Here is a 10,437-nt window from a genome sequence, read left to right on the forward strand (position 1 = left end):
GGTTCTACCCACAGTACACTTTTACTTCAATTTGCAAGCGTATTGCAGTCCATTTTATTGTAAACTATTAAATATTGGTATGTGTAAAAAATCCACTTTTAAAAAATAGCACAGCGCACATAATTTGGAAATGCTTCTGAAAATCCATTTCTGGCTCATGATGATTACAACAGAAATGTGTTTAAGGTGTTTACAAATCAGACTTCACACATTCTTCGCATTGAATGCAAATATTATGGTAAAACAGAAATTCGTTTGTGGCTTTAGATATTTAGAATTTTTTACCTTCACAGTATTCCTGTGTAAATATAAGTGTTCATAATGGGCCTATCATTGAATAATTACTGTTATGCACAACAGTACAGAGTTTGGTTATAAAGATAAGTACCATACCAGTGAAACAAACGTACAATTACAACATCTATGATCTTGTCTAACACTGAAAATGAAAACAGAGCTGAACTGTTGAGACAAAAATTTTACTCTCTGGTACATCTTCATTGTATTGTACAGTGCACTTCGGAATGCAAAACCTGATTGACAATAGGGCCAGTAACAGTTATTTTAATATTACTTGTAATTTAGTGCGAACTGGCTCGTCATTTTGCTTACATTTATTAGACTTCTGCATACAAAGAGAAATATGGATCAAAAAGATTTCTAAATCGATTTTATTCATTCATTCATTTTCGAACGAAACGACGTCCTCGACAGATAACTCCGTAATTAGCATTTTGGATTTTCCCAAACAGTTCCTATGAGATGACCATTTCCCAACCCAACATTTGCGGTTTTTTTTTTTTCGTTAACGTCACTGTATGCTCTTCTGCTAAACGCTGTGCAACTCCCGTGTTTCACTTACCACCATCTTGAAAGTCACGTAAGTAAGAAGTAGCGTTTCTAGCATCGGCGTGTAGAAACGCTAACATGCATATAAGGAGAGTGGCTGAGGGGGTTGCACATATAAAGGTATCTGCACACGATGCCCCATACCTCATGCACAATCGCAGATGCACAGGAATAAAATGCATTTCAAAAATTTATGGAAAGAACACATGTTCGCTGCCCTATTACACACACTGTTTGCTATGGATTCCCCTATTTGATTGAGCTTGTGCCATGTTTATTGCGATGAGAAGGCGACAGAAAAAGAAAACGCGAAAGCGAATGTAAGTAAAGATGTATCTAAATTAGAGAGTTATGAGAAATACTAAGGGACTTTTTTTTGTAGATTTCAGAAGGTTACAGCAAGATTTTAGGTTTTTTGCTTGGGGAACTACAGTGATAAGGCTGGCAATAACATTTCGTTAGCTAGAAACTGCTGACTTGTTTATCAGTTTGAACTGTTTATTTTCCACTTCAAAACAAAGCATTACAATGCTTATTTCTGAAACTGAGAAATACTTAAGGAGGGTTCTTAGTCGTTATATGAAGCTTAATTAACTTTCAATGCATCATTTGCAATTTTATTTTACAAAAAAATTGTTTACACAAATTGAATAATGAAAGATTACATACAGATTAACATCCTTGGACTCGAGAAATGTGGGAATTTCGTAGACACCAGAATCCATTAGAATGGAGGCTTTATTTCCCATTTTGTATTTTTTACATCATGAATGTGATTCATTTTTGTTTCTCATTGTCTAATGGGGCATTACACACACCTGTAACATTTCTTTTGTTCAGATGCCAGGATCTTCTCTTTTTGTGCTATTAAGTTGCCATAGCATAAATATGCATCCACAGCTTTCACATACACCTTTCATAAATTTCGGGCTTACTCTATCCTGTTTTCCTACTTTGAAACTTACTCTATCTTATTCCTTACAATAATATTTATTTAATACTTGATGCATTTGAGAACAGCTATGAAGCCAAAATCAGAATTGTGTAAGATAAATTAAAAATTAACAATGAACAATGGGAATGTCTTTTTAAAAATGCAGTTAATTATGTGTGGTGCATGCCTATTTTCCACACAAGTCACAGTGATTTGTTCATTTTCAAAAACTGGATCTGCCTGTTCATACGACTGCTTCAGCTCAGATTTGACAATTAACTGATGAACTTCAGACTTAATTTCCACAAGCTGAGCATCACTTAAAGATGCAAAACTCTCCAGTCCTGAACTTTTAAATATCACCTGTTCCAGATCTTTGGTTAATTAATCTCTTTTAATACTAGAAAACATATAATCTTGTCATCATTGTCATCTACAGAACTTAAACCGTCGAGTTCTACACCGTCATCACATGAGTTAAATACATTGTCATCACTAACTGTGTTGGGTATATAAGTATTTTTTGCAGTAATTCCATCAATTAGTTCATTCTCAAAGTCTAGATTCACCTGATCACTTGCTTGCTCTACCACTTATTTTTTGATAACTAAAAGTTCATGTGTTCCTGAATTAACTTCCGCAAGTTGAATGCTGCTTATATTGGTAGTTTTCATATCGTCTCCTGCCTGAAAAATTTGATTCTTCGTTTCACTATTTAACTCAGTTGTTTATTCGTTACTGACAATTTATGGTGCAGTCGATCACATTTTCTATCTCTTTTGTTACTCTTCCCTTTACGTTGTTACCCACTTGTGCCTTAAGCCATTCTATAAATTCTTAAAATAACTGATTAAACCCTGATAGTGAATAACTTTTCAGTTCAATATTTTGAACAAGGTTGCACTACAGCAATGGCTATAGAACAGCAGGAATAAAAGGCAGCCACCCAATTACAGTAAATGATGGTTTTCAAATAACCTTGACCATGGTTGCGACAGATTAAAACCTGTCTTCTTCAGAAGGACATACAAGCGTCACACTAGCAACTCACTCAGTAAAAGCTGACTCCACATGACGTCTGTCGGCAATGGTCTGTATGACCATAATTAAAAGTTAAGGCCCCTAGATTCTCCTTGATTCTAGGGGGCCTTAATTTTTACATATGGACATACAGGCCTTTACTGACAAATGTCATATGGAAACATATAGAACGAATTGCTAAAGTGAAGTTTGTACATCCTTCTAAAGAAAACAGGGCCAAATCTATTTCTAATTTTCCCCAAATGGTTCATCACATGCAATCTGTTTGCATAGTACCCAAAAGAAATAAAGTAGTAGTTTGTACTCATCTAATTCAAAGTTCCAATTCCATAACTGCTGCTCTTCTTCCCATTCCGCATTTCCATTTTAAATTTTGGTCAAGTGGGACACTGGTTTCCCTTGAAACGAATTTTGATAAAGTGAGCAGCAAACTTCTTTCCTTACAAATTCATTATCCAGTTTCGCATCATGTTCTGTCCTTGTTGACCCTCAGCATTTCAATAGATTCCAGCTCCTCCGCTATGTTGTAATGTAACTGTTTAATTTTTTAGGATTCCAACTCAAAATAGTCAGATTTTGTTGTCAATGTTGATAGATGTGGCATATCTCTTCACTGCAGTATGCTCCACCTGAAAATTAGCTCCTGGATTTCGGGCAGTTTAGATCACAGTTAGTTTTCTTCTATTGAATGAGGGAGCCAAAACATACAAATCTGTTTTATAACAATTATATGGCATGACAAGATTACATCACACACAACTGAGTAGTAAAACCCAAAGATTCCACTTATAAAAATGACTGCCACAAAATCATAACGAAAACCTCCTCTCTTCAGCTGTTCTCGCCGAGGTTAGTATAGATTCTAACAGTCGGAATATAGCTATTTACATCACTTAGCCGTTTCACATACGTGGGACACATTTGTCCCACATATAAACCACCTTACTAATTGGACTGTAATCACAGTTGATGTGCTGCAGATGCTCTACTTGAAGCAGAGATATTTGTTTTCTTTAATATCGTACATCTTTGGTGGCAACAATTACTATAACTACCATTAGTCATCGGTTATTGTTGGTGGTTCTCACTTCGAGCAGACAGACAAATTTATTCACTTATTGTGTGCGTATTGTATTCTCTGCCTTACTGTCAAAGCTTGAAAGTATATTAAAGTAAGTTTCTGTTTTACTTTAGATCATTCATTTAGAAAATAACTGTGTTTCATCAGTGGAAATCTTTATTATCATTCTTTGGGACATAGTTGTCCCAATGTACCACAATGGTAATTTGTGTACTTGTTTTTGAATGTCATGAAATCGTTACTATTATGTAAAAAAACGAGCTTGTACTGGTATAATTTCAAATCTGCTTTTAGGTCATATGCTCCAGAAAAAGAGAATTTTTCATCACTGATGAAAGTGTTATGCAGATTTTGGAGGCTTGCAGTAGTGATGACGAAGATAATCTATTACTGGATGAAGATGATAAAATTTTTCTTGAAGGAGATATGGAAGATGAAAGAGAACATGCTATTATAGAAAATCCTGAAAAAGAAATACGTAGCCCACCTAGCAAAAGAAGGCATACAGACTAAACATCAGAACCAAATGCTGAGGTACCTAATTCCCTTCCAGATTTACAAGAATTTAAATGGTCCAGAACTTACCAACCAAGACAGTTCAGTGATAACATGAGTCATGAATTTGGGAAAGTGGTTTTGTTTAGTGTCAGTGAAAATCGTGAAATGCCACAGCCATCTAAAATTTTTTCTTCCACTATTGACCTAAAAGATTTGGTGCATGATATATTAATTCCTGAAAGTATTCGGTAAGCAAAACAATCAGGCAACGCATTCAGCACAAATGAAGATGAAATCAAGGCATTTTTTGGTATGAAGCTGGTAATGTGGTACTATATTTTGCCTACATTTTGAAGCTACTGGGCAACTGAACCTGATTTAGATGTTCCTTATATAGCTCAGATTATGCCACTACAATGGTTTGAAGAGAATCGAAAGTACTTACATTTTTCTAAAAATGTAGATCATTCAATAAAGGAAGACCACACATACAAAGTGAGACCTGTAATTACCCATTTGAACAAAACCTTCCAGGAATCTTTTAGTGCTACTATGGTTCAATATGTAGATGAGCATATGATCAGATTCAAAGAGCATAATATTGTGCGACAGTATGTCAAAAATAAGCCAGTCAAATGGGGTTTCAAAATGTGGTGCAGATGTGATTCGGAAACTGGCTACCTATCTGAGTGTGATTTATACACTGGCAAAAAAAAACTCAGGTCCTGAAGTAGGGCTTGGTGAGTCAGTAGTTCTGCAACTGACAAAATCACTATCTGGACTGGGATGTGAAATTTACATAGATAACTTTTTTAACTCTCCAGCTTTGCAGTATTACCTTGGTTTACAAAATATCAGATCATGTGGAACAGTGCACACCAATCGTAAAAACATCCCAATGACATTCCCTCCAGACAAGGAAATGAAAAGAGGTGATTCATACAGTCTCAGTAGCAATGGTCTGACAATCATCAAATGGATGGATAACAAACCAGTTTTTCTAATGACTAATTTTATTTCCCCAATACCATGTACGACAGTGAAGAGGCGTCAGTCTGGTTCTTCTGAAAAGATCAATGTTCAGTGTGCCCTTATGATAAGAAAGTACAAGTGGATGGGAGGGGTGGACCTTACGGACCAGAAGAAAGTGACTTATGAGATCGACAGGAAGGCAAAGATTAAGTATTATATGAGAATTTTCTTTGATCTTCTTGACATTGGTGTAAACAATGCGTATGTAATATATTCAGAATTGGCAGAAGAATCAGGATTAAAATCAACACTATCATCCCTAGAGTTCAGACAATGCATTGTGAGAAATCTAATTGGAAATTATTCAAGTCGGCAAAAGAATTTATCAACAGTACTGAAAACATCAAGAAGGTCACAGACCAGTTGCAATCCAAAGAATGATAAAATCAGACTTAAGGAAGAGATGAGTTCATTGTGCTTCAAATAGTGTTGAAAATCGCACTTGCAACATTTGTGAACGGTGTATTTATGCTTTACTTCAAGCAGAAACTGTTTTGCAGAATTTCACGTCAAATAGACAACATATACACAGCCTCTGTAATTTTTCGATAAATTAAGTGTAATGTGTTCTGTAACTGTCCTTTAAGGACCACAGGGACAAATATGTCCCAGCTTTTTTTTGAGCAGTACAAATAAAAGTGTTTGAAATAATAACATACTTTGTTTATAAAACCTGCAGTTACCACAGAGATACAATAATTTTAATCATTAGCACTTTAGTTTTCTTATGTACCTGAAAGGATTAACATACTGTAATATTTTTGATGGTTTTAATTAAATGTGGTATACTTTTCGGGGGTGAGTTACCGAATTTAGATTAATAAGTTATTGCAAACACTCCAGAATAACAAACAGATCGAAATAATATCGTCAACATTGCTTAATTATAGATAATGTACTTTTACAGCAAAATATAATTTACAGAACTAAATAAATCCTTAATTACAGAATTGATTTTAGTACTAACATGTTTCCTGGGTCTTTTCAATTAACTGAAACAAATAGGTTTTACTGCAAGAATTTTATAGCTGTGGGTTTTACTATTGTTCATATTCATTGAGTATATATCTGAATAAAAAGTATATTCCTTAGAAGTTTCATATAACTCATCATAAACTGTGCTCAGAGTACCATAATTCCGTCAATTTTGTCTCTTAATAACGGCACAGCATGTGCTTATTAAGACACACTATGCTGTGTACACATCACAATGTGATATCGTAAAGTTCAGTTACCTGAGAATTGAAGTTTTCTTCAAGACTCAATCTATTCCGCTACTTTACAACATCCTTGCACTTGCACCTGCTTTATACAACAGTCTAACTCAAAGGAGTGACAATAAAGTGACATAAAACGATAAAATTGTTTTCTGGTCCAAGAGAGATGAATTCCTCTGCTGTTCCTACGCCAGAGCCACACAAATTGGAATATTTGAACCACACTTTCTGTGTATTAGTAAGTCAAAAGAAATACAACAATGAGCAAATCTTTAGACTTCTTGCAAAATTGTTGTGTGTCACAGAATGTGCCAGTTATAACAACAGCAAAAAAAAAAAAAAATACGAAATATGAGCTTCTTATGAGTGAAATACAGTGTTCCAATTCTGAATGGTATAAGCTGCAATTGCCAGCAGTTTTGCGTGTATTTCTTCATGAAAACATTGTAGCTTATGTCATTCCATTAATGATCTTTTATGTTTGGTGATTGCATTTATTTTACGATTATTGAGTCCTGTTCCTCTTTTACTAACAGCTGTGTTGTAAAAATATAATGACTATTTCATGAAAAAGTAGTAAAAGCTTTAAAAACAAAAATTAATTAACCTTCTATAACACAGTCACAGTTAAGTGAGGTCGCTACCGTGACTTCACATGTCAGAGACAAAGGAGTCGCTGCTAAGAGTAAAACTAGCGTTCACCTGAAATTGGTCTGTTTGGTTGCGATGCTGGGTTTCCAGAGGCATGGATCTCTTAAGATATGTCCACATGATGCCTCTTTCCTTGGGCACAATCACAGCCACAAGGAAATTAAAGGGTATGCACAAACATTTCCACATGATGCCTCTTTCCTTCGGCACAATCACAGCCACAAGGAAAGTAAAGGGTATGCACAAACATTTGTGGAAAGGTTGCATGTAGACATGGGCGTTATCGTTTCTACACATTGCATCACTGCACAAGCATTCTGCTATGGATCCCATTCTTTACTTTTCGTCTTGTGCTGCATTTATTGTGTTGACAAGATGACAGGAAAGAAAATGCAAAAGCGACAGTAGGTAAAGAAGTATGTAAATAACAGAAGTATGAGAAATACAAAGTGAAGACAACATTTTGTTCGCAAATTTCAGGAAGTAATAGCGAGATTTTTCAACCAACTGAACTACTTATTTCGTATTTCAAACCAAAACATTTTAGTGACCAATACTGAAACTGTGAAATACTTAAGGGATAGTATTAGTCGTCATGTGAAGTTTAATTACCTTTGTAAGCATCATTTGCATTTGATTTTATAATAAAGCTATTTACACATCTGTCATCATGAAAAACTATTTGTAGATTAACACCCTCGCAATCGAAAAATTTGGAAATTTCATAGACGCCAAAATCCACTAGAGAGAAGGTTGTGTTTCCATATTCGTTATTTTTGAAATCATCAGTGCCCTTCTTTGCTGTTTCTAGTAGTTTGTTAAGTAGCTACACATATCCCATCATTTCTCTTCTTCAGGAGTCCAGCTCCACAGTTGTTGTACTATAAGTCATAATGACATGAATATTTAATTACACTTTTCATACTAATTTTTCTAAAATGTTGGCCTTATTCTTCCCTTTTCCTACTTCGAAACTTAAGACATTTATTCCTTACATTAATGTGATCAGAGACTTGTCATCTAATACTTGACGTTCAAGCATCACATCTCAAATATTTATTCAAATGGGATTTGTTTGTAATCATTCATAAATTTTATGAGACATCCTTTGGAATCAAAAGACATTATTGCACATAAATTGCTTGACAACATAACCTCAACACACTGCACAATGAAACACACATGGGCCCCACCTGCCTGTCATCTGCCAAAAAGCAGAATCATTCCCACTGAAGGCGGGAAGCAATGATCTTAACGCACGGCCTCCATTTCCAGGAAATTACTCATGCTCAAACATGTATGTATACTTGCACTGTTGCAAATTTATGCATATGTGTAAAGTTGAACAGAAAGAGGCATCGTGTAGTTGCACCTTTAATGTGCATCCCCATTATGTCCCTTTTGTGTTCAACTTTGCTGATGTGCATAAATTTCCAACAGTGCAACTATACATACACGTTTTGCGCCCTTTAGCAGACAACAGACAGCTGCAGTTCATATCTAGTGTATTGAGGTTATGCTGTGTGGAAATTTATGTGCAGCATTATCTGTTGACTCTGAAGAAAGCACTCTTGAATTGGTAGATAATTACAGACAAAGAAGAGTCGTATGGAATGCCACTTCTAAAGATCATTTGAAAAAAATTTGAGAATTAAATAGTAAATAGTTAAGTAGTGAAATGAAGAATCAAATTTTGCAGGCAGAAGACGATATGAAAACTGTCAATATAATCAGCATTCAACTTGCAGAAGTTAATTCAGAAACTCACTAACTTTTGGTTAGCAAAAAAAAGTGGTAGAACAAGCAGTGTGGAAATAAAGTTCATCACATAATTGTCAAATCTGAGGTGAAGCAATTATATGAAAAGGCAGATAAAGTTTTAGAAAATGAACAAATTACTCTGACTTGTGTGGAAAATAGGAATGCACCAAATATAATGAATGACATTTTTAAAAAGAAATTTCCACTCTTCATTGTTAATTGTTCATTTATCTGATATGATTCCGATTTTGGCTTCATAGCTGTTCTCAAATGCATGTTGAAATGTTAAAATATGTCTGACCCGTCTGTGGAGGCTAGTGGCGAAAAAATATATTCTGATCTTATAGACCAATTGTCATGTCCAAGACATGTAATTTGGCTGACATTGTGCACAATGGAAAACCATTAATCTTCAGTATGGAGTATTTAACAGGTAATATATTCCTGTGACCTGCATTCACCACTTCTCTACAGTTGATGATGTCACTGACTTCGGCTACAGGCGCAAAATTCATTGGTTTTGAGGTATCATGTGCTTTAAGTGAAGGAATAATAGTGTTTTGTAAATGCAGAAACGTGTTTGCTTGTCCCAAGACATGCAGTCCAGATATAAAAGCAGACACAAAGGAAAATTAACAGTAAAATGTAGAAGCAGAAGAATGTCCATTATTGCAGGAAAGATTCCACAAATTGTACTAAGAGATGTGCCAAGGAGAGCGCCTGGTGGATGAAATGTAACAGAAGGTCATTAATGATGCACAGAAGTGCATTTTTTATCGTGTTTTTCGTTTGTATGGGAACTCTGGATACTGATAACATTTATATTTGCAACTTATGTTGGACTTATATAACTTGATCACTATTTGATGCTCATGACTATATTGCATTAGAAGATACAGTGTAATTTAAGTACTGAGGACTAAGTTGGAAATCTCTCATTTTATTGTTCCAGTGATTCTGTGGTAGAATTAAGATCATGTTCAGAATATTTAGTGTTTTTATTTCTCTTTGTGAATCTTGTTCCAAAATGATTTTACTGTTTGCTATCCTTATGATATATACTGGGAGATGTGTTAACTACAGTCTAGAATAAGTTATTCTAGGACATATGATGTGGTATACTGAACCTTGTGTTGAGGTACTACTAACTATCGTGTGAAATAGCTGGTATAGGAAGTTTTGTCAAAGTTCTACTGGAAGTTTTTGTTGTTGTTAATCTGATCAGGTTGCAGTTAGGATACTTGCAAGTTTATTTTTAGTACTTGATTAGCATGTAGTTAGAAGTCAATTAATTTCCATTTTACTGGTACTACTGCACTTGATGTTTCTATCTGTTGGTGCTGTGTAAGCCCGTAGTCAGTAGCGAGCTGTAA

General features: G+C 35.0%; 1 protein-coding gene across 1 annotated transcript; it reads left to right on the forward strand.

Moving 5' to 3' along the window:
* Positions 1–5,016: 5,016 nt before the first annotated feature.
* LOC124775708 (piggyBac transposable element-derived protein 4-like) lies at positions 5,017–5,862 on the forward strand. Its single transcript, XM_047250536.1, has one exon. The coding sequence runs from the start codon at positions 5,017–5,019 to the stop codon at positions 5,860–5,862; it is 846 nt and encodes a 281-aa protein (XP_047106492.1).
* The last annotated feature ends 4,575 nt before the right edge of the window (positions 5,863–10,437 follow it).

The sequence above is a fragment of the Schistocerca piceifrons genome, chromosome 2 (genome assembly GCF_021461385.2).
Source record: "Schistocerca piceifrons isolate TAMUIC-IGC-003096 chromosome 2, iqSchPice1.1, whole genome shotgun sequence".
Taxonomy (NCBI): Eukaryota; Metazoa; Arthropoda; class Insecta; order Orthoptera; family Acrididae; genus Schistocerca; species Schistocerca piceifrons.

Coding starts and splice junctions, on each gene's coding strand:
- LOC124775708 (XM_047250536.1), top strand. CDS start 5,017: ATGTCAAAAATAAGCCAGTCAAATGGGGTTTCAAAATGTGGTGCAGAT.